Source organism: Natrix helvetica, assembly GCF_964273705.1.
Source record: "Natrix helvetica genome assembly, chromosome: 5".
In the NCBI taxonomy this organism is placed as follows: Eukaryota; Metazoa; Chordata; class Lepidosauria; order Squamata; family Natricidae; genus Natrix; species Natrix helvetica.
The window spans coordinates 43,349,513-43,375,165 of NC_138551.1; the positions used below are offsets into that span (position 1 = coordinate 43,349,513).

The 25,653-nt window shown below is 40.7% G+C and overlaps 1 protein-coding gene across 4 annotated transcripts in view; it reads left to right on the forward strand.

Moving 5' to 3' along the window:
* EPHB1 (EPH receptor B1) overlaps positions 1-24,072 on the forward strand; it is a 402,482-nt gene extending 378,410 nt beyond the window's left edge. For 2 of the 4 annotated variants that reach the window (XM_081956413.1, XM_081956416.1), the window contains one exon: positions 23,641-24,072. In XM_081956413.1, coding sequence (XP_081812539.1) covers positions 23,641-23,908 — 268 coding nt within the window. In that variant the 3' untranslated portion in view covers positions 23,909-24,072. Of the gene's footprint in view, positions 1-9,535; positions 9,750-23,640 lie in introns of all 4 variants that reach the window. The other 2 variants (XM_081956415.1, XM_081956414.1) reach the window with 2 other exon arrangements.
* The last annotated feature ends 1,581 nt before the right edge of the window (positions 24,073-25,653 follow it).

The following is a 25,653-nucleotide window of genomic DNA, read 5'->3' on the forward strand; positions in this document are numbered from 1 at the left end:
AGAGGCCACATACTGGATCTTGTGTTTGTCTCCGACCAGTGGACGATCTGGGAAGAGGGAATTTAGTCATCACGCCCCTGTCATGGTCAGATCACTCACTTCTCCAACTGGACTTCCCTGGCGCTACCCCCCGCCGCGGGGAGGCGGAACCAGTTGGTGCCAGATGGTTCCGCCCCAGGCGTCTGATGGAACCAGATAGGTTCCAGGCGGAGCTTGGGCCACCTCCTGCAGACCTGTCCCGCTCCCGGGCAGAGGACCTGGTGGCCGCGTGGAACAGTGCGGCCGCCGGGGCCTTGGACCGGGTTGCGCCTTTGCGGCCTCTCTGATGGCAACGATCGACTCGGGCTCCCTGGTTTAATGGGGAGCTAAGGGCGATGAAACGCCACAGGAGACGCCTAGAGAACAAGTGGAGATCCTCCCGCTCCGAATCCGATCGAACACAGGTAAGAGCCTACTTAAGGACCTACCTTGTGGCAATAAGGGTGGCCAAACGTCAATATTGTGCCACCCTTATAGCATCCGCAGAGAACCGCCCTGCGGCCCTGTTTCGGGTGACCCGCTCCCTGCTGTCGCAGGGACAACGGGACCCCCCATTGCAGGGCAGGGCAGAGGAGTTTGGGGAATACCTGCAGGATAAAATTGATCAGATCCGGAGGGGGTGGACCCACTCCAGTGCTCCAGGGGGGGCGTCCGAGGCTAGTCTTGAGATTCCACGCTGGGAGGAGTTTGACCCTGTTGTCACCGAAGATTTGGACAGGTTGCGCGGGCGACTGCGAGCCACCACATGTTTATTGGACCCGTGCCCCTCCTGGTTGGTACTGGCTTCCTGGGAGGGTTCACGAGGCTGGCTACTGGGACTGGTGAACGCTTCGTTGGGTGAGGGCCTTTTACCAACCGCCTTGAAAGAGGCGGTGGTGAGACCCCTGCTCAAGAAGCCTTCCCTGGACCCAATGGAGCTAGCAAATTATCGTCCTGTCTCCAACCTTCCTTTTTTAGCGAAGGTTGTTGAGAGTGTGGTGGCTCAGCAGTTCCCGCGTCACCTGGAGGAAGATGATTATCTAGACCCGCGCCAGTCCGGCTTCCGACCCGGTCACAGCACGGAGACGGCCTTGGTCGTGTTGGTGGATGATCTCTGGAGGGCAAAGGATGGGGGTTGTTCCTCCATCCTTGTCCTATTAGACCTCTCGGCGGCTTTCGATACCATCGACCATGGTATCCTATTGCGCCGTCTGGAGGGGTTGGGGATCGGGGGCACCGTATTGCGGTGGTTCCGCTCCTACCTCTCTGGCCGGACGCAATGTGTGTTGACAGGGGAGCAGAGGTCGACCCCGAGGCCCCTCACTTGTGGGGTCCCACAGGGGTCGATCCTCTCGCCTCTCCTGTTCAACACATATATGAAACCGCTGGGCGAGATCATCCGTGGTTTTGGGGTGAGATATCATCTGTACGTTGATGACACTCAGCTGTATATTTCCACCCCAAACCACCCCAACGAGGCTGTTGAAGTGATGTCCCGTTGTCTGGAAGCCGTGCGGGTCTGGATGGGTGACAACAGGCTCAAGCTCAACCCCTCCAAGACAGAGTGGCTGTGGCTTCCGGCACCCCGGTACAACCAGCACATTCCATCGCTGGCCATCGGGGATGAACAATTAGCCCCAGTGGAACAGGCACGCAATTTGAGCATCCTCCTTGATGCCCGGCTGGCTATGGAAGATCATGTGGCAGCCGTGGCGAGGGGGACATTCCACCAGGTTCGCCTGGTGCGCCAATTGCGACCCCGTTTGGACCGGGAGGCCCTGCACACAGTCATTCACGCGCTGGTGACGTCTCGCCTGGACTACTGTAATGCTCTCTACATGGGGCTCCCCTTGAGGTGCACCCGGAGACTGCAGTTGGTCCAGAATGCAGCCGCGCGGGTAATTATGGGGAGATTGAGGTTCTCCCATATAACACCGCTCCTGCGCGAGCTGCACTGGCTTCCTGTGGCCTACCGGGTGCGCTTCAAGGTGTTAGTTACCATCTTCAAAGCGCTCCATGGCATAGGGCCTAGTTACCTGCGGGATCGTGTCCTGCCCCATACATCCCTGCGACCCATTCGCTCACACAGAGAGGGTCTCCTCCGGGTGCCGTCCTCTAAAGATTGTCAGAGGGCGGTGCCTAGGAGTAGGTCCTTCTCTGTGGCGGGCCCTACCCTTTGGAACGACCTCCCCCCAGACATTAGAACAACAACCGATCTCCGCTCCTTCCGCAGTAAACTGAAGACCCACCTGTTTCGGCTAGCCGGCCTGGCATAATTCGACAACTTTTCCACCCCTAGGTCATTTTTAATTGTCAATTTTAGTTTTTAAACTATTAATGTTATTGGGGTTTTAACCTTTTTCAGTATTGTAATTATTTATTTATTTTTTACCTCCTCTGTATGACACTGTGCTGACTGTTGCTTGTGTACGTCGCCCCGAGTCCCTGTGGGGAGAGGGGGCGACTAATAAGTTTAAATAAATAAATAAATAAATCTTGAAACCTTGTCCAAAACCTTCACTTCCCCCTTTTAAAAACAACAAGGTCCATGCGATTCTCTTTAAAATCATATGAATAAAATAAAATAAAATAAAAATATAATTAGTCACATAAAATTACAAAGTACAGGAATTAAAATCTGGGAGAGAAGTATAGAATTACAATCAATTTTATAATAAATAACCTGAATGCTATAGATAATTAAACTGGTTAACAATAAAAGTATAAGAACTATTAAAATTTGTAAAATCTTAATAGTTGTACTTGTGCTATGAGAATGTACACTATTCTCATTTATATTTAGTCTAATACTTGCTGAAATCCCGCTAGTTGCTATAGTGTTTATTGAATCATAGATACTGAGATTATTATTGTGAAAAAGTCATGTTTTCTATGCGTGTTCGTATTTCATTTTGAAGCCCAAATTCTCATGTGACATTCTGGGAAAAGTAAAGTTCTAAACAAGTCACATTCTTGCTACATATTTATTTTTTCTTGTTTTGTTTTTTAATATATAAAAAAATACTTTCATGTAGTACATAGTATCATTGATTATTTTCCTACACTCTGGTGTGCAGTACCGCTGTTGGCTTGTGATCTACCTGTAATTATCTAGCCCAACATTCATTCTCCAGGGTAGTTGAAAATATAGCATCTGAAGCCTAGTAAGCTTTGTTTATAGCCATCTGATTATATTCTTAATAATATTGAATGCTATTAATATCAAAAACCATGAAAATGTAATTCTTTTATATTTCAATTTTCATTGTTTCTTCCGTTCATCAGTTTATCTATAAAGTTCTTTTTTTTCTGTTCTTTTTGATTAAATCTGCCTTATTTTCCTCTTGCATCCTTAAATCAGAAACATTTCTTATTTGAATTTCTGAAGCCCTGGCCTATTTCCATCTATTTCAATTCTCCTCTTCTATCCCACCCACTTCAACCTTGTCCTTCCCTCCTCCTGTGCAGCAGAGATGCTATGAGAATGCTGACAGGCTGTAACACCAGGTAATTTATCTCAGAAAATGACAGCTGTGGCAAAAGAGAAGCAAAAAGGAGGGCAGGGAGGTTGGAAGAGGTGGCCACAAGGGGCTTTCACTGCCAAGATGGGGGCAGAAGGAAGGTCATGGGTAGAACCTTTGCTGGCGGGGGGACCCTTAGACAACCAGAATAAAACCTGCACTGAATGGCTAGGCAAGTGCTAAAATGCCCCTTACAGATACAGACAGATGGTGCAGTGTTTGTTAAATGGCTGTTTACAATTCCACTGAGCACGGCAGGCCTATAAGCAGAACTCAAAAGTAGGTGAAAGCAGATCTGAGTGGCAGGATGCTTTGTCACAGAATGGTATATCAAGGCACTGACTAGAATGCTCTGTGTACAGCCAGAACTCTGAACAGCAGGCCTATGCTTGCCCCTGAGTTGGAGAATTTTCCCCTTGTCAAATGCACATGTTACTCTCCTGTTTTCTGTTTCTCTTTGTGCTTGAAATCCAGGAAAGGCTGAACAGTGGATTCTTGCAAACCACTCTGTGTGTGTGTGTGTGTGTGTGCGTATTGGTGTATTTTGTGATATTTTGTGTCTGGGGGAAGTCAATCACTTCTGCATTGGAAATAATAAATGCTGCAGAGACCAGAACAGGAGTCCGTACGCCTAGCGTTATTGTGTGCCTCTTTAGAAATAAAAGGAATATATTTTACGCTCTTTAATGACCTTCAAATTAACAGCTCTTGAAAGCACTTATGTATATTTAATTTGAAATTGTGCTGAAAGCCTGAGTGGTGATTGCAGCAAAAGCAGCAGGCAGCCAGTTTTTAAATAAGAGTAAACTCGGCCATTATTTCTCAGCCTGTCAGGTTTCCTTGGATTTAATGTACCAATTTTTAAATGAGAAAAACCTTTTCTTTCCTCTTTTGTGCTCTCCAGGATCCTTCTCTGTAGGTAACAGCAGCGGCAGCCTTGGGCTGTATGTAATTGTGTTTTTTTTTTCTTCTTCTTCTTCTTTGTATCACATCAGCGTTTTACTGATGGGTCACTCTTGGGTATACAAAGGATTAGGCATCTTCAATGACCTAAACAATGAATGCACGTTCATGATAATTAATGTATCATCACAGGATTATTTCCTGCAATAGATTTTGCAACTCACAGACCCATGACAGGCATGATACATAAATTGCAAGGTGCTTTTTGCAGTGGGCTTTTGTGTCGTAATATCCTTGCAGTATAAAGCGATTAGAGCTTCCTTTTTTTTTTTACCTTGGAACAGAAAAGCTTCCATTTATTACATTAGAACAAAAGCCCTAGTCCCACTATTTCCCACTGTATCCTTTGAGCTGTTCTTGCAGATAAAATTGGAATCGTTCCCAAGTTTCCACGTGATTGAATTTCCAGATGATCATTTATGAATTTGTATTATTTGGTTGGTAGGCTGTCTAAAAATCACACTATTTAAAAAGAAAGATCACACAAATGCATACAAATAAAATGCAAAGACTAAAAAAAAGTTTTAAATTATCTGTAATTGAATTATCTGTGTTTGATAATAGCGTAAACCGTTTAGGTCAGGTTTTAGGTGGCATCTGTGTTTGGCATCAATTAGCAAGCTAGCTGTTTTATACCCCTTACAACATCCTGACATATTTTAAATTGGGAACTTGTTTCCTCAAGGGGATTATAATCCTATTCAGAATTTAATTCTTGAGTCTGGTTTCCTGTTGATCAAGAAAATGCCCATTTTATCTGGATTTATTTTTGGTTAGTTGTCTCCATACTGCTGATGAAAGAAATGTCCTTCTGGGTTCGGCTCCAAGTGGGGAAAAAGACACTGGAGACATGGAGGCTGCTTGGAAAGATGGTTTTAATGGTGTACAGGACCACATGGCCTGAGTCCTGAACGGAAAAGGTGATCACATGCTTCAATGTTGGTGGAGAAGAAGAGAAGGGAAGAGAAGAGCAGAGCAGAGAGTGAAGAAGGGCTTGCAGGACTTTTTATAATCTGTTCGGCCCCACCTATCTGTTTCCTGTTCCTGTGTAAGAAATGTATTCTGATTGGCTGTCAGACTCACATGGGCCCATGCAAGGGCAACCTTCTAGGCTGAGTTTTGAATCCAGGTTTGGTTGAATTCTCAGATGCCATGTGGTCAGTTGAGTAAAGGCTTATATTATCATGCCTTCATTCCCATCCCCTGGAGCTGATGGGGAGAACTCTTTATTATGTAAAGTGGACTAGCTTGGCCTTCTTAATGGCCCATTGACAAAGTGAGGATGGGCAGGAAGCTGCAGGAATTTACTTAGTTTTTAAAATGTGTTTCTCCCTTTTTCACATCCAGGAAAATATAATATTCTGCCTTATCAATATTTCCTAGGATATTTCATTTTTCTGGGAGAGGGCTGGGTGACAACTTCCTACACTGCTTATTATAAAACTTGACAATGTTCAAAAATCCTGGTACTTTCTTGGTGCAGGGTAATGTATGCATAGCTACAATGTTTTAACTTTGTGAAAGTACAATTAACTCATTCAAATCTCTCTAAGATCCCATAAATGTCCATCTAGTAATATTGGTGCATCATATGGAACAACAAGGTATAATCCCAACAGTGTCCTAAAATTAATTATTTTAACAAATATTATACCAGGGATGAATATTTAATGTGATATAAATTACATGTTCATATTTGTTGCCATTTCCTTCTAAACAGTTCACATGTTTGACATATGTCAAAAATGTTCAACATTCCTAAGTCCTGTGACATTTTCTCTGGGAAAACAACAAAACATTCTGACTGAATTATGGGGGCATGACTTTCAGTGCACCCTCTCTATATTTTCTGAGATCATAAAGTTGGAAGTCATCTTGAATGCTATCTACAGTAGTTCAACTCCATGTCTGGTGCTAGAACTCCAGGGCAAGTAATATCTATAGCAGTGATGGCTTTTTGTCGTCACATGCTGAAAGCACATGCATCCGACAGCATGCCCACACTCATAGTGCAATGTGTCTGTGACTCCCATGTGACCCCCCTGTGTTCCTCCATGCATGTGCCCCGCCCCCTTTCGCCCCCTTTTTTGCTTCCAGGTTAGTGCAGGAGGCTTTCTCGTGTGCCCCCCCCCTGCCCATTTTGGGCCTAGAAGGTCTCCTGCACCAACCTGGAAGCCAAAAAGGACTTGCCACACAAGTCCACAAAATGCAATCCGAGCACCCCCCATGCATGCTTCTCGCCTCCCTGCACATGCACGCACACACACACACACACACCCTGCATGCTCCCTGCCTCCCATTCATGCATGGCAGAGACCTAAAGACCAGCTGGCCGGTGGGAGCTGCATGCACATGCATGGTGGAGCTGGGCTGGGGCAATGGCTGGTGTGCCCACAAAGAGGGCTCTGCATGCCACTGGTTCCCCATCATAGACCTAAAGCATCCTGATAGATAACCATCCAATATCTGGCTAAATGCTTCCATCAAAGGATAAATATTTTTACTTTTTAAGCTAGACCTTCCTACTTCCTAACTGTTAGAGGCTATTTAACATATTTTCTACCTACTGCATGTATCTATGTCCTGAAATGCAATAGAAGCAGGTTTATTTCATCTTCAGTATGACAGATCATCAGTTACTTAACACTGCTATTAAAATTCTAAATAATATTTTCTTCTCCTGGCTGAATTCCCAGGCGTTGCAACCTAATCCTTTAAAACATATTTCTGGACTCCATCAGTAATGGTTTCTCTACATGGAATGTTCCACTTAATACCTCATATATGTATGTGTGTGTGTGTGTGTGTGTGTGTACACATGCATGCATGCATGCATACATACATACATACATACATACATACATATATATCCTTTATTTTTAGCTAAGCTTTGATCAGTTCAAGGGAGGCTTTCCTTATCTTGTCATGTGCCAAATCTTGCTGTTTATCCTTAATTTAACCACTATGTATAGAATTATGAAGCATTCAACAAAGCAAAAAATCTTTATCAGAGGCAATTTTAATGCAATCTTATAGCTAAGCAAGCCCTGCTATTAATAATTTCCTTTCTTTTAGTGATATAATGATCACAGGAGTTGATGTACACAGATCACAATTTTACTCATTTATTTTATTATATATCCTGCCAAGACCAATTCAATGTTGACACTTTACATGGCAAAAAATTAAAATTAAAAGTTAAGTTTAAAATTAAAACACACCTACTTTAAACATTAAAATGAAAGCAAACTTTGTAGATTTAAAATGGAATAATAATAAAAGCCCAAGGGAATTATCACAGACATGAAAACTCAAGAACATCTGAGACTCATAGCATTACCCTCTAATAAGTGATTCCTAGCTATTCTTTAAATAGGTCGTAAATATGTGTTTAACATATGAGGAATGCTATGTAAAACTGCACATTTATTCTTCTACTTCACAGCAAACAGGGAACCAAGCTATACTAATATTCCTGCTATTATCTTGATGAGCAAAATTAGGCATAGGTAAAGAACTAAATAATTAATATTTGGAAATCTCCTAGAGAAGAATTATTTTGTTATAAGGAAAAAGCTGTCTTACAAGATTGTGGTACTTTTGATTATGTTAAACAGATGCATAACCTGATACTTAGCTGTTGTCACAGGCTACAATACTGCAGACTTTCCAACATTTGGAGAAACACTATTTGTAATACAATATGCTGGCAGAGAAACTGCAGGCTGAAGCTGATTCTGATGTAGGAGTTTTCCAGCTGGCAGGAACAGAAACACAGAGCATCACTTATGCATTATAGGTTTGAGTGAATTACTACAGTTATTGATGTTGATTTGCAACTGCAGGCTACACATAAGAGTACAAGGTAGATTTTCCCTTTGATTTCTAAATGCTCCTAATAAGTTTTAACTACAATGTGTTCACTTGGAAAGCTATCACATTTTTGGGTTCCCCTTTTAGAATTGATTTTAAAACTGTAATAAACCTTAATGTATACCAGTTCTCAACTCAGGCTCTGTTTGAATTTTTCTGGCAGGCAAATCACTTTGCAAAACGTAACAAGGCTTTGCTTTTTAAAGTTAACCCTAGATTCATGCATTCCACTTAAACACCTTGCTTTTGGTTCCCTTGAAAGCTGAGTGAGCAAAATATATACTGATTATTTACATGTCATAAAGATTTTGTGGCTCTCTTTCATAAAAATGGTAACCTTGCAGCAATAAGCCAGCAGTCTTTCAAACTATTTTAAAAAGAAACTGAAATCTCCCTGAACTTTTAATAACATTTTTTTTTGAAAAATAAAACAAAATGCCCTGACCATGTTTCATGCCATGTTTGGATGCTGTCTATGCACAACAGAAGATAGGCCATCGGGAAAAACTAAGGGACAAAATATAAGGGAAGCGAAACAAACAGAAAGCAGGCATTTCCCAAGCCACGTGTACCTATAGATCTTTAAATAATCACCACTTGTCTAATTACCATTTTCACAAATTTATTCCCTTGTCCTTCGCAGAATACTTTTATCTTCCTATATTGCATATCCAATGTGTTCCTTCCTATTTTTGTTGGAAATATTGCTTGAAACAATCAAACTGCACATGCTCAATTGAATTGTATCTAGAAAAGGCACAATCAGCAACTTACTTGTATTTTAATATGAATGCAGTTAGTGAGAGACATAGAATGTATGTATGTAGAATATATACATATATAGAATGTAATTAAACAGGATTTCCCAAGTTCATGTTCAAATTGGATCACATTTACTTGTTAACATTGGAACTTACTTGGATCTTGAGCCCAATCACCAAATTTGAGGCAGAACTACAATAGCCAGCAAACGTCCCCTCTATAAGTTGTCCGTGCAGCCCATCTCTTCCATTTGCAGTATTGCATAATAACCTCTCGGGCACCCTATGTCTGTAATTTTCACTTACTGGAGAATGATTTCACTTGGGGTATGATAGCCCCGGTGTAGCAGAGCTGCAGCATAAATGAATGTGTCCTGTTGCCTTTCTGATTATCCTCAGGAGCCTCATTAGGCAACCAAACCCTTGTTTTGAAGGTGGGAAGAACGGATGAAAATGATGGTTAACATCAGTGCAATTCTCCATGCTAATTAGCAATGAGTGGAACTGACAGCATGAAATATAGCTCATGCCAAGAACTATGTTGCAGAAGGAGGAAGCCTGGAGATTATTTTATCTAAAATGCAAATGATGCTTTCCAAAGACAATCAGGAAGGTGAATGGAAGTCATCTCCAAAAGCACAATAATAATCTGTAAATGTTATTATAGGCAAACTCGTAGATTATTAGTTTAGAACATATGCATTTTTATAGTGTGGGTGTGAAACAGTAAATCTTTGTGAAGAAAGAACAAAAACTGTGCTCAGCATTAATGGGAAGAATAGATTATTTTGTGAGCCTTGTTTCCTGCGGCAGCCTCCAAAATTGGCACTTAATGAGATATTGTAATAATGTGGAGTTTATTGGGTTTCTACACTTTTTACATTATTTGTAGGCAAAATGCACAACTGGAATATATGTGTGTAAGTCTGGGCTAAACAGTATGTAGTAATACCACTTGCTTATTCTACTTATATTCTATACACATATTTTACATATTTAAGGAATGTTTCCATGATGTTCTCTAGTGCTTTTAATTTATCATGTTTTGTGACATTTCTGATAGGTTTGGTCTGCCATTTTTCTTATATCCTTTCTGTTTCCGAGAGTTAAAGTTGTTTAATAAACAGATTAGGCAATAATTTGGCAATCAGTTGAAACTTTACCAGCATACACAATCAGTTATGCAAGTAAATATAATGTTAAAAAAACTTTATCAAAAAAATCATCACTAATAGTCCCTCATTAATCTATGAACCTCTTGTACCATTCAAGAGGTACAAGTTTTTTAAAAGTTTGTCATTGCCCGAAGAGAGAAATAACATGTAAACGAATAGATTTATCATGGGTTAATTTTGGACGAGCTATGCTATTTAAAATATGAATTCCTTCCTTAGAAACCTTTGCGGCTGTGATAAGTATAAAAATAAACAATTGCTGATCTACTAATCAAAATCATCATATTTTTTGCCTTCAGCATCCTCAACAATGGATTTTTTTGGGGGGGATCAAGACGCTGTAGAAACCTTTAATGATGAAGGCTTATCTAAAGCAAAGAAGGGACTTTTTGGTATGTTTATTTTTTATTCATACCTTTCTAGAAAGATATAGGCAGTCATGGGTTCCAGATCCCATCGGTATGTTGCGATGGGGCTGGACATCCACCTCGGGCATGCAGCTGCGCATGCATGCTTATGCCACCGCCCTGTAACACCCCAGCTGCTCGCCGAAGTCATTCAGGTGCTGTACATTGTGCACATGTGTGCAATTGGTCCATTTGCCTCAAAAAGCAGTAAGGAACGCATGCGGGCGGGTGTGTCCAACGAAGCACCATTCAGGTATGGTGGCCACCGGTATGCCCGTACTGGGCCATATCACCCAAAACCCACCACTGGATATAGGTCACGTTTTCTGAAAGTGAGGGGAAAAGGTATCTCCACAGTATATCTCAGTCTGGAAGTCCCCGCAGTTGTAGTTCTAAGGTTTTTCTTTTCCTTCTTAGTTTTTACATTTTTTTTGTATTGTCTTGTTTTTAATGTTCTTAGTTAATGCCTTTAATATTTTGACTTATGCTTTTTAGAAGGCTCTTATCATCGTGTGATTTTTGCTTTTTTTGTTTTCTTCATGATCTATAGAAATATTGGCTTCTATTTAAATTTTCCTCCTCTATATCTTATCTTTGGTGGTTCCAGGGAATATTAAAGGCAATTTAATGTTCTTCCAATATCTATTCGTGATATGAAGTATTTAATGGTTTTTTCCTTAATACAAAATGGTTATATTAACTGCAAAATTTACTTATTTGGCAAAATCAGCAAGTTTTTCCAGAAAACAAAACAGCGACGAAATGAGTGAGATCTTGGTGATATTTAACTAGACATTTTGATCAGTTCTGTGTACTTTAAGACTGTGTGCATGCAAACATTTTACTAGGCTGAGACTGAATGTTGCCAAGGGATTCGAGCCTTCTCAGGTTCCCCAACTGTTTCTGGCTGGGGGGCACATTTGGAATTTAGTGAGCAGGTCTCCAATTCTCACAATGACTACCGTGAGATCCATGATCAGTTTCAAAGCGCTGATTTATTACAATGCAACATGCCACCCTCTCTTCTCTCCTGAGCCTGTAGGATACACCCTATTACCCCTGCTTAATTTTGTTCTTTTCCTAGGCAGGTGGGCATATTTCCAGCTGACAGATGGGCTAGAGCCCATGTTAGGTTTAATTCTAAGGAAAGTTTATGCGACCCCTGGGACCTTTGGAAATAAAGATGATGCTGGAAATCCACGCTTTGCTTTGTACTGCACCACTCTCCCATTTGTTTTAATTGATTTTTCTAATGGAAAGAATTAGGAGGGGTATAAATCCTGGCAGGCATCAGAGGAATCAAAATACTCAAACACCCCCAGGCATCATATTGGGATTCTAAAGCTTATGCCCTACGTAGAAGGCAAGACTCAAATTGTAGAGAAAGAGGCATAGCCTGCCACTGTAATCCTGCTATCCTACTTGCTAAGGTATTTGGTTTATGTTCTGTAGGGAGAATGAGGCAGACAGGAACTGAGGCAAGGCAGGTTGAAGCTAACACAACCTTTATTAACAGTATAACACGGCAACATGTAAGGCAAACCTCAACCCGGCAAACAGCAGCATTTGACAGCTGACAGCCCTTTTTATACTAGAGCTGTCAGACGCTGAACCAATAGAATGGCTGCATTCTCCGGCCAGCTGGCTGCTCGTGTCTCAACCAATCAGGTGCCAGCAATGATAGTCAATGGCGTCGTAGCCTCGAAGACTTAACACCTCTCTCCTCTCAGTTAGTACATGCATAGTCAGCCAAATACGCCGGCCGGCATCGGCTCTGCCCAGATCGCCTTAGTTTAGGGGCGGTGGCCAAAGGAGAAGCCACTGGTGGAGATCCTGTGGAATATCAGGAGACTGCACAGCTGAGTCGGCGGGAAACTTGACTGACTGGATTCTCAGGTAAGCCTGGCGACAAGAACGCATTGGTGGGGCGTGTTGCGTGCAGCTCTGTCTGCGCTGGAGCAGCCTCTGTCTATATTAGTTCCCAGGGGCAGGATTGGGCCTGCACCGGGTGTTGATCTGCTGCACTGGTGGCTCGCTGTGTGAGCTGGGTGATGTGTCAGTGCCACCTAGGTGTCCATGTTAAAAGAAATGGGGGTTCCATTATATTTACCAAGCTTGTTGTCAAATACGTCTGCGAACTTGCTGGCCAGCGCAACGAAGGAATCTGGAACAACAGAATGGATGCCGGAAACATTGAGCCCCAATGCGCAGAACCAGTCAAGCCCCAGGAGGCTGGGAAGATGGCCATCTACAATGATGAGGGGAAGATGCCCCTGGAAGTTATTGCTCGCTATGGTGAATGTGCCGCAATCCACAATGGGTATTGGCTGTTCTTGACAGTCTCTGAGGTGAAGTGGGCACTGCCTGAGTTGAGCTTTGGTCAAGCTGGGCACTATCCGTTTGATAGTAGCCCAAGAGTTCAGGGATTTGGAAGAGCCAGTGTCCACTTCTATCTTGTAGGGCTCTCCCTCTATGTGCAAAGTCAGGTATATCTTATGGGTAGGCTTAGTCAGGGACGCATGGCTGATAGCTCAATCAGGGTGCTACTGGTCACCTGCAATGGCAAAGCAGTCTTCGCAGTGTTTGGGAAGTCTTTTTACGAATTGTCTAGACAAGGCGCGCTCCGGAGGTAGGTCAGCGATTGGCATGGCCACTCTGCAGACCTTGGCTAAATGTCCTTTCCTGTCACACCAATGGCATATTGTGGCTTTGAACCTGCAGACTGACCTTGCATGGTTCCCGCCACAACTCAGGCAACCCGCCTGTTGTAAAAAAATCATCCTGAGTCCATTTTTTTCCTGGTGGCCAGTTTGCGGCGGCTAATCTCTTCTTCCTCATCCGAGAAGTCTTCGTCGTCGTCTTCTTCATGGTGGACAGCATGGCCCCTGCTGGCATGGGTGGCCGGTGGCAGAAATCTCTGAATTTCTGTGGTGGATTTGTCCGACATTTCATATGCCATGGCTTCATCCACGGCTGCTTGAAGGCTCGGCTCTTTTCCTGCCAGCAAGGATCGCTGAAGTCTGAGGTCTTTGATACCACAGACCAGCTGTTCTAACAGGGCATCATCCAGCACAGGAAAGTCACAGTGCAGGGCCGCTGGTCTGAGGGAAGCCATGTAATCGCTTACAGATTCCTCTTCTCTCTGGGTCCTCTGCCTAAACGCATAACGTCTGGCTATGCGCGAGGGAGTTGTAGAGTAATGATTTTTAAGTTTCTCCAAAAGAGTCTCCCAAGGCATCGAATGGACGGATTGAGGGGCTGCTAAAGCCCTGGCTGTTCCAAACATCTTGTGGCCATGTGCGCTGAGAAAATATCCTCTTTTACGGCCACTGGACAAACCGGTGAAGTTGTTTGCCTTCAGGAAGCATTCGAACCGCTCGAGATAGGTGTCCCATGTTTCAGTGTCCGGGCTGAATGCCATGCATGCCAGTAGATTAGCCATCCTTAGGAGGACGGAACTTGAGGAATTAGCTTTGGAGCGACTTCTCGTCACCTGTGACTTGAGGCAGCTCTTATTAGTGACTTCGCTTTTCCTTTACCTCAGTCCTGATCCCACCTTGGTCGCCAGTGTTCTGTAGGGAGAACGAGGCAGACAGGAACTGAGGCAAGGCAGGTTGAAGCTAACACAACCTTTATTAACAGTATAACACGGCAAAATGTAAGGCAAACCTCGACCCGGCAAACAGCAGCATTTGACAGCTGACAGCCCTTTTTATTCTAGAGCTGGTTCAGATGCTGAACCAATAGAATGGCTGCATTCTCACGCCAGCTGGCTGCTTGCGTCTCAACCAATCAGGGGCCGGCAATGATAGTCAATGGCATTGTAGCCTTGATGACTTAACCGTTTATCTAGATTATTATAATTTGCAAGGAGCTTGTATAGTTTTTTTTAATGTACCACCACATCTATCACCTGAGAATTCAACCTCATGTATAGAGCAAAACATGCCCATATCCAATGGGCAGTCTGTGCTCAAACTAATGCTACCTTATTGTAACCAAGAAAAAACGTTGATGCTGAAACCTGAAGGAACTGGCTTTTGCGTTGTGCTTCTGGGTTGGAAAGATTTTTCCCTCACCTACCATAGACACTGATTGCCTCCACGTTTCCTGGTCCTCAGTCTAGTTTTTCATTCATTTATCTGGCAGTAATGAGCTAATTTCTGATCTGAAATGATTGAGGACAAAGAAAGGGAAAAGCAAGTTGTACCAGAAATAATTTACAGTTGAGTAGTTATGGGATGGGATGTGGTGGCTCAGTGGCTAAGACTCTGAGCTTGTCAATCATTAAGGTCGGCAGTTCGGCGATTCGAATCCCTAGTGCCACGTAATGGAGTGAGCTCCCATTACTTGTCCCAGCTTCTGCCACCTAGCAGTTCGAAATCATGTAAAAATGCAAAATAGAAAAATAGGGACCACCTTTGGTGGGAAGGTAACACTGTTCCGTATGCCTTCACTATTTAGCCATGCCAGCCACATAATCACGGAGACGTCTTTGGACAATGCTGGCTCTTTGGCTTTGAAACAGAGATGAGCATTGCCCCCTAGAGTCAGGAACAACTAGCACATATGTGCGAGGGAACGTTTACTTTACTTTTAGGTATGGTATGGTATTCTGATGTAGGTATTTAAGGAAATTGTGGTCTTGTTTTTTTCATTTCATTGCTTATATATATTTTTGGACATCTGCAGAGACTCCCTGATTCATCTGTTTTTTTAAAAAAAATAATTGAATTAACCATCTGCTAAATATATAGTCAGCTCCTCTCTAAAATGTCATCATTCAGTACAACAAAACCAGAAAAGAATCTGAAGCCACACTGAGGGTTATGTTCCATCTATATAAATTTCCTTTGGTGTTTGACATCTGTGTTTATTGCCTTGATTGTGGATTCCCCCTCTCAAATACTTCTGAAAATTAACAAGCTTTGTCTTGTACATAGCAGGAGAGCACTGTTAACAGCCTGTTTTAACTTTTAACTGCATGAAGGTCTCCTTCCATTCAGGGAATCAAAACCCCATTTGAGATAATTATGGCTGACAAACTATCGTCCCTGTTCCTATGAATCTGTCTTCTGTTGACAACTGGGATTCCCCAGGGAGAAGACATTATTAGGACAACTATCCAGGACAATGGCGTCCCACCTTCCCTTTCCCCCCCCGTCCCTCTTTCAGCTAATGTTTCCTCCTTACCATGCCTCCATATGCAGAGACACATTTTCAGTCTATATTGTTTCTATTCTTCCACTGTAATTTATGGCAGGAAAGAAGGCATGTTGACTTTATGCTGGTGTGTAACATCTGTGCTTTATTTGCCAAGTTCTTGTTCCATGAAATTTGAAGCAGGAATTGCTTGATGTTCTGTGGTAGATGCTACATGATGTGTTGCTTTCATTGGGTGATTTACTGACAAATAAATTGTAATAATGTGGACTTTATCACTATTGAGTATCAACAAGAAACATTTTTAAGAATATCATGATAATTTATCATCTGTGCATATTAAATACACATACATTCTTTATGTTACATAGATCTTATTTTGCAAATGTATAATTCACTTTCAGTCAGATTTATTTTCTATTTTCTGTGTGATTTTTGAATACTCCCCCCTCCCAGCATCAACCTTTTCTTGGGACTTCCTTTCTCCCTCCCTCCCTCCCTCCCTCCCTCCCTCCCTCCCTCCCTCCCTCCCTCCCTCCCTCTATATTCTCCATTAATTTACTGATGTTTAAGCAAACCTCTTCAGCTACCATCTCCAACTTTCATCTAGGTTTCAATAGATTCCCAATCTTTGACGGGCATAAGCAAAGCATTCTTATTAAAATGGCTGCCATACAACAGTAAAGATCACACTCTCCCTCTGTCCCTCCCCTCTCTCTCTCATAGATCTATCTATCTATCTATCTATCAATCTATCTATCTATCTATCTATCTATCTATCTATCATCTATCTATCATCTATCATCTATCTATCTATCTATCTATCTATCTATCTATCTATCTATCTATCTGTTGTGTCACTCATCTCATCAGAGGTACTCTGGGTGTCTTACAACATTAAAAAGGATTACACATTAAAAATAATAAAAGAAAAATAACAATAATAGATATAATTAAAAGATGGGGAAGAGCAGCAAGAATATGAGTGTTGGGAGAAATGTCCTTCTGGGTTCGGCTCCAAGTGGGGAAAAAGACACTGGAGACATGGAAGCTGCTTGGAAAGATGGTTTTAATGGTGGACAGGACCACATGGCCTGAGCCCTGAACAGCAAAGGTGATCACATGCTTCAATGTTGGTGGAGAAGAGAAGAGAAGGGAAGAGAAGAGAAGGGAAGAGAAGGGATTTTTATAATCTGTTCTGCCCCAACCTATCTGTTTCCTGTTCCTGTGTAAGAAATGTATTCTGATTGGTTGCCAGACTCACATGGGCCCATGCAGGGGCAACCCTCTAGGCTGTTTTGAATTCAGGTTTGATTGAGTTCAGATGCCATGTGGTCAGTTGAGTAAAGGCTTATTATCTTGCCTTAATCCCATCACAGCTGAAGAGGAGAACTCTTTATTATGTAAAGTGGACTAGCTTGGCCTTCTTAATGGCCCATTGACAAAAGTGGGGATGGGCAGGAAGCTGTAGGAATTTAGTGTTTAAAATGTGTTTCTCCCTTTTTCACATCCAGGAAAATATAATATTCTGCCTTATCAATATTTCCTAGGATATTTCATTTTTCTGGGAGAGGGCTAGGTGATAACTTCCTACATGAGGAAAGGTCTTTTCCAATCCAATAGCCACATCCAGAATGGTGCACCCTCATTGGGACCCCAGGCTAACTGGCAGAGCCAGGGATTCAGACTTAAAAAGATGGGTGCAGATCTCACATGGGGAGTGGAGGTGCGTGAGTGGTAATTTTGTTCCAAAGGGCAGGGGTCATGGTAGAAAAGTGTCTTCTCCTGGACCCCATCAGCTGAAACTCCTTGACTGAGCCGCATGGCTCCTCTGTTAGCATGGACCGGCGGACCAATCCCATTGGGATGAGATGGTTCTTCAGATAACAGAATAACAGGGAAGAGATCTTGGAGGTTTTCTGGTCCAACTCCTTGCTCAAGCAGGAAACCCTATACAAATAATTGTCCAATCTCTTAAAAATCACCAGTGTTGGAGCAGCCATAACTTCTGAAGATGAGTATGCCATGAAGGGCTTTAAAGTGATAAGCATCCTGGAAGCAAATCATCAGCCAATGCAGCTCATGGGACAGGGGTTTGATATGGGCCACCCTAAGGCTCCAAGTACTGCCACGCCACTGCATTATGCACTAGCTGTAGCTTCCAAATATTATCCAAGTATAGCCCCGTGTAGAGTGCATTGCAATAGTGCACATTTGAGAACACTGGAGCTTGATTATTTGGGACTTCTAATCCAAGAAAGGCGACTGGCGTAAAACACAGAATTGTGCAAAGGCTCTCCTAGCCAAGATTTTTGAGCAGGAGTAGTGAGTCCAGGAGAACCCCCAAGTTGTGCACCAGGTCTTTCTGCGGTAGTGTAACCCCATCCAGAATTAGTGACATAAAATTCCTGGATCTTGAAACTCCAGGTACCCAAAGCCGTTTGTTCTTGCCAGGGTTAAGTCAAAACATATTCCCTCTCCAGACCCCCTTAATCTCCAGGCACTGTGAGAGGGCAGCAATGGCATCACTTTATACGGGTAGAAATATAGAGTTGAAATTGCCAATTTACCAGAAAACAAATTAAATTACTTTCTCTTTCACTAACCTTTCATGTGCTCTCTATCACCATTGTTTATCTTTGTCTCTTTGTCCCTTGTCCCTGAGTTTCCAATCTCTGTCTCTTTTGTATTGACAAGTACTAAAGACACTTAACTGGACCTCTCTGTTTAAGAGCTTTCTGTTCTGGTCCTGGGTCTGTAATTCTCTCAGCTGGTTGTGGATTGTAATTCACTATCTTTCCATTGGGCTACTTTCTTATATCCAAAAATAATGTGTCAAGCTATATAATACTATCCTGGTATCAATAGCACGTTTTTTCTGTTGCCTAGGAAAACAGCTAAGAAGTTCTTATCTTTCCTCTTTGTGTTCAATCTAATGTTTCTTCCATGTGACATTGTAAAAAATATACTCCATTTCTATTGAAAACTCAGTATCATATCTTACTTTCATTAATATGTCATTACTGATTGCTGTTCCCCCCCCCCAAATTATTTTGATTTGTTAGACATACATAAGACTTTGCTTCTAGGAATTTAAGATAGCAAACATAGCACTTCTCATTTCCAGGTTTTCCTCACAGTAGCAACAACTTTGTACTATTCAGAGGTTGCATTAAGATACAGTGACAGAGCCAAATCACCCAGTGAGCTTCCGTGGTAGAAGTTGGACTTAAATCTGGTTTTCCCACTCTTAACCAAGGCTTTCATGACTCTATCACACTGGTTTGCCCTACAATTGATCCACCAGGAGGGAAGGGACTAAATTTGTTCTCTGAAACATCCATGGAAAATTTCTTTAATGCCTGTTTCTAGAAGGCTCAGATGATGCTGGTTTTCTTTCTTCTTCAAACACCTTTTCAAAATCCATTTTCAGTTAAGTCCTTGGTACAGTGATTTGTTCTTTATTTCCACTGTGACAAATGCTAAAACATGTTTTATTTCTGATTCTCTGTCTCCCTGGGTCATATTTCTAATCTCAGCATGTTTAGAGTAGCAACTGGATCGCACAGATTTGATGAACTCTGATCATATTGTAATGAATAGAAATGTTGATAAGATTCTTTTGTGAAGATTAGCTGTAATTACCCCTTCTGGTAATGTCCAGTAAAATCAAGCATGGTGAATAAGTTCCGACTGGTTCCCCTCAATTAAATAATATCATCTGTTGGGGTCTAGGAAACATGCCGTATTTGTCACAGGACCTTTCCTCTGGATTAGTGTTCTCCTAGAGATCCATATGGTTTTGTCGTAATGATCTGAAAGTCTTTGAAAGCCTGGCTATTCTCCCAGGCTTTGGGATAGGATGGCTGCTAAGCCCCTGCAGATTTTTGTTGTTAGTAAGATTGGTTTCTGTCCTGTTCTGGATATCTACAATCTGTTTTTTTTAATTGTTCTTGGTTTCAAAGTGAAAGTTGCCAAAGGCATATGGAGTTGCCTGGCCTCTAAAATAAATAAAAGAAAACAAAACAAAACATAAATATCAACCTAATACTGCTAAGGGACCAGAGGCAAATGCAACCCCCTTGTAGTATTATACCTGAGTATATTTGGATACCTTTAATTTTATTGAAGAAAAATAGCGCCTATACATTTTTAATGAGGAAAAGTTGAAAAAAAAATGTCCTTTCTTTTAACACTAAATGCCTAATGTCTCTATGCATCTCAGATTCTTAATAAAACTTATAACTTCAAGGATTCCAGGGGTATGCAGGTCCCATCACACATTTTTATGAATAGATAATTATGATTGTAATCCCATAAATGGATTCAAAAGTAACTAAGTTAACTGCATGTACTTCTCTTCCAAATAAATATGTGAATTGGGATATTTAGTTTATTAAAATATAAGGTACATAGAATTGAACTGAATGTTTCTTTGTTTGCATTTATTCATGTAATACTTCTATACATTCTCTGATCTTCTTTATTTCCTGTTCCTATAATATAGGAAAAAATCACATTGATTTCAGCTGAACTTTCATTTATTTTTAATACCCTTGCGACAGCAATATTGTCTGCTTAACCTTGGTTTGTGTGTGTGTGTTATATCAGATAATTTTTACTTCTATTTTTTTCTTCTGTCTGATTTTTTTATGTCTGGTCTTAACCCTGCATTCTTTTTTTTTCCCTGGTGAATTCAAAATTACTAAATAAAAGTTTCAGCATAACTATGTTGCCAGCCTATTTATTGAAGACTAGTCAAGGAGGCAATGTTTTCTTCAATTGGCCAATTGCCTCACTATTTAACATGTAACTTTATATTTTTGAGTACAATTGCATATTAAAAGCATCTTTGCTTTCCACCCACAACCCACCACCCACTCAAAATATACCAGAGAGTAAAATAATGGTACTTTGTTGTTTGGTTGCCAGTCTGTTTTACAAGAAGTGACAAGCTTTCTCTATATTGCTCTTTTCATTATTAAGTACTGCTAGTTTCTACTATGAATTGATGTTATGCCATTTCTCACTTTAAGAATTAGCCCGTGGAGGAGAGCACTCGTATTGTTCCAACGTAATGACATAATTCCTCTCCTAGAAGGCTATGTTCTACTTGGATAGACTGTTAGATCACTTTAGACTTATCTAAAGTGACTGACAGAGGAGTCGTTCTTAATACCTAGCTCTAAATTTGGCAGTTTGAACTGGAGAGCTTGCAAACAAAATATCAACTACATCAATCAACTGTGACCATTCCCTAAAGCCAGTTGTTAATGAAATGGGAATCTTAATCTAGTATGTATTTCACAACCCCTCCTGTCCATATTTTCTTTTATCCCCATCTCAACTCAATCAGGTAGAAAATATAAATTTAAATTCCAGTAAGCAGATTGGTGGACAGTATTTACATTAGTGAATAATAAGTGGCATGTCCTGAGTGCCATCTTTCTGTTATTATCCTTTTGGGGGGAGTTAGATATTCTTCCATTCCCATTTAATGCACAAATATAAACCAGATTTTAAATCATGACTGCAGATTTCCTAAACATATTATTATTTATCTTTAAGACCTACTCTAAGTTTAACATTAAGAAATGAAACAAGGGTTTTGCAGAGCTTTTTGTAAAATATAGGCAGTCTGAGCAATTTGTGAGAGAATTGCAAAAAAGGGAAGAAATCAACCTTTGGACAGAAGTTATTACTACTGCTACATTAAGGAAGTCCTGTTTTATTAAACTTATGACTCATGCAGGCATCGGGGCAATAGAGGTGTCAATTCTCCTGTTATTAACTTTCCTACCTAAAAGCATTGATCTCAGCCAATATGTCCAAGAGCTAGAATTATTCTTGATATTCTTGAATGGAGGCCAGGGGTAATTATTTCAGCCCAGCATATTACAAGGGTTAATCAATGAAAACTATAGTGTTTCAAAACAGGAAGGAAGGAAGGAATATAGGAATCTGCAGATAGTCCTTGACTTACAGCAGTTCATTTAGTGACCATTCAAAGTTAAAATAGCACTGAAAAATGTGATTTATTACCATTTTTTACAGTTGCAGTATCCCCATGATCATTTGATCAAAATTCAGATGCTTGGCAACTGGCTCATATTTATGACCTTTGCTGTGTCCCAGATTCCCCTTTTGTGACCTTTTGACAAGCAAAGTCAATGGGGAAGCCAGATTCACTTAACAACCGAGTTACTAACCTATCAATTGCAGTGATTCACTTAACAACTTATGGCGAGAAAGGTTGTAAAATGGGGAAAAACTTAACAAACATTTCACTTAAGAACAAAAATTTTGGACTCAGTTATGGTTGTAAGTTGAGGATTACCTGTAATTACAAAGTTTATATCTTTCCCCAATTTTCTAATAAACTAGATATGAAATGTAGCCAAGGAACAGCTATATAGTGTCTGCAATAATATACAACCTTCCTAGATTGCTCTAATAGTACATTCATGGAAAATGTATGTGGGTTAAGGTAAGGATGACCTAAATAACTTAATTGTTTTGTTTCAGGTAGAACAGATAATGAAGTTGAAAATAGGGAGAGACTGAATTAATGTAAACAGAAACTGTCAAGGGATGAGGTTTTCCTCTAAGCTGAGATACCAGATGTTGATCTTTTTTAGGCAATGAAGACAATTGTACAAAATTTAGATTGAGAGTTTGTTTTTAAGAGATTTGGATTAGGGAATATCTAATCCTTTAGTGGTCCTCAGACGAGCCACCATTCATCTTGCTCAATCAGAATGACAAGATAGCTTGAGTAACTATATATACTGGATGATAATTTAGATTTAGGGTCATTTAAATGTAAACATTTAAAATGTAGCTTTGCAAGAATATATTAAGCTTTAAATAGTTTATGTTCTGAGTCTCTTGTTCCATTAATGAGTATGTTAATTAATAATATTAATTTGGGATGACGTTATCTGCTAATTAGAAATCGAAGAAGAACAGACTATTATTCAAATAATTTTGAATTTCCTAACTCTAACCCTATGATAACATTTCCATGCCTACTTGTATATTTTAAAAGTTATCCTGAGAATTTAGTTTTGCTATTTGATTATATGGCTGAATTCTTATATTACTGGGCATAGATATTTAATGGAATTCAGTATCGTCAGTTGTGGTAATGATCACAGTTTTACATTGTGTTAAAAGGAGACCAGAATGAATAATGCAGGACAGAGAAATTGATGGCTCACAGTATCTTCTGAATCAGAAGTCTCTGCAAGGTAGACATATCAGGAAGGTCAGGATGGCAAGCGTGCCTGTGACACCAAAGCCCTGCTCCTTTTTCATGTGTGCCATATGCATGGCAAGCGTGTAAACGAGCAATGCAGCATTGATTGCCTGCTCCCCTGCCATCTTTACTTTTTTTTTACTCTTACAACCCACGCACTCACCCTTCCAAATGACTCTACATGAGAAAAAGGGAATACCAATCTCTTAGGATGCCACTTTTTGCAAAGGCTTAGATACATATATATTTTAGAAAAATCTTTTTCTTAAGGGAAAAAAAAGTTCTATTGTTCAAATGAAATATGCTAGTTAGTGAATGCATTCATACTTAACATAATTATTATGAAAATGTTGCTTCTTTTGTAGACTAGTAGAGCTTAAATCTTATCTTCTGTTTTCTTCTATTAGCCTCCAAAAAGTGGATAAATAAGTGATGATTTATACAACATGGACATTCTCTACAACTTAATTTTGTATCTTTCTTTTCTTTTTTTAAATTTAGGGATCTTTTTATGCCTTTATTTGATGTCAGAAGTATATGGAAAGATGCCAGTCCAGACAGTCAAGCTTACCACTGCAGTCCCCTACTCCATTTCCATTGGCAAGGTAGCCACAATGCTCTACAAATGAGCTGTGATCTCCTGGAGATGCTGTCAGGCTCTTGTGTCAAGGACATGCTCTGGCCTGAAGAACAAAGACAACAGGAGCCAACCTCCGGTCACATGCACTGTTCCAGCCAAAAGACGTCCTGTCGTGTACATAGCCTATGAAATATCTGTAAAGGATTGCATCCCCTTGTACATTGCCCCCCTTTCTCTTTCAACTCATTGATTGTGTCAAAATTGTCCACGTTTGTAATAGTAACTTTCAAAACTATTGTACTAAAAATAAAATTGCACTCAATAAAAAAAAACCCGAAAGGATCTTCAGTGTATTATTAAAAGCAATTGCTAAAAACAAAAAGGGGAATATCAAAGGATAATGACCACCCGTTAAAACTACATATACATCTAGAAATTATTATTGCTGAACTTCAATGGAAAGCCAAGACTATTTTTCATAGGATGCAACTTTCTTACTTACTGCTTGCCCCTGAATAATATTTTAAAAAATAATAATTTTGGCTCATTCTACTGCTAATATCATTAATACAACAGATAAGAAAAGGGATGTCTCTGCAGCACGTGGATTATATTATTCTGGATGCTAAGAAATAAAGGATTTTAGGAGTTGACTGACTAGATTTAATTAGATAGAATATTTCTAGAGTTTTAATGTGTGTGTGTGTATGTATGCAAAGCCACACCTTTCTAATTGCAGAGCCATTTAATAATAGGATGGTTATTTGTCTGATTTTTTTTCTGCTATATTTCAGGGTTAGTAATGAATGCATTAGTTCATATGCAAGTGAAGGGGGGGAAATAGACTGATCTCAGGATTGCTGTTAAAACAAGATGCTGGTTTTTTTCCTCCTATAACTAATGCTAACTTTTGGACATGAATCTAGTTCATATTTGCAGAACTGCATCAAGGAATTTCTCCTGCCTTTTTGTTTTTAGTTTAAACTAATATTTCACTGCTAACATTGGCATTTATAAAAGATAACACGGTGTTCCTGTTCTAAGAGCTGGAAGAAACTATGGTAGGTTTTGGGTTAGTGTCTCTGCTAAGGACCTGTCTGAACCAGAATCCTCCTGAGGTTGTGACTTATGCCTTGATCACTGCTCAGCTGGACTACAGGTAGTCCTCGACTTATAATAGTTCATTTAGTGACCATTCAAAGTTACAATAGCACTGGAAAAAGTGACTTACGACCATTTTCAAAGTTACAACCATTGCAGCATCCCCACAATCATGTGATCAAAATTCAGATGCTTGGCAACTGGCTCATATTTAGGACCATTAATGTGCCCCAAGGTCAGATGATCACCTTTTGTGACCTTCTGACAAGCAAAGTCAATGGGGAAACCAGATGGACTTAACAACCAGGTTGTTATCAACTGCAGTAATTCACTTAACCACTGTGGCAAGAAAGGTTGTAAAATGGGACAAAACTCACTTAACAAATGCGTCGCTTCACGGAAATTTTGGGCTCCATTTGTGGTTGTAAGTTGAGGACTATCTGTATTGTAGTATGCTCTATATCAGGATTGTTAAATTCATGGCCTAGAGGCCGGATGTATCACACACTGGCCACTCCCAACCCAGGTTTAGTGAAGGGGAGTCACGATGACAATGTGATGCTGTGAGTTTGACACCCCTGCTCTATATGGACTGACTTTAGAATAGAAGTTTCAGCTGATGTGTAATGCAGTGATAAATTGATGACAAGATCTCCTGAGCAGTGTAAAAAAGCATTTATTTTTAAGACATTGCACTGCCCTGGTTATCTGTAGATTTCCAGCCCAATTCATAGTGGTTCTATAAAGCCTTACATGATTCAACACTAGGATGCATCTGCAACTGCTTCCCAGAGTCTTCTTTTTTTAAAAAACAAAATTGTATTGGTTTTTTA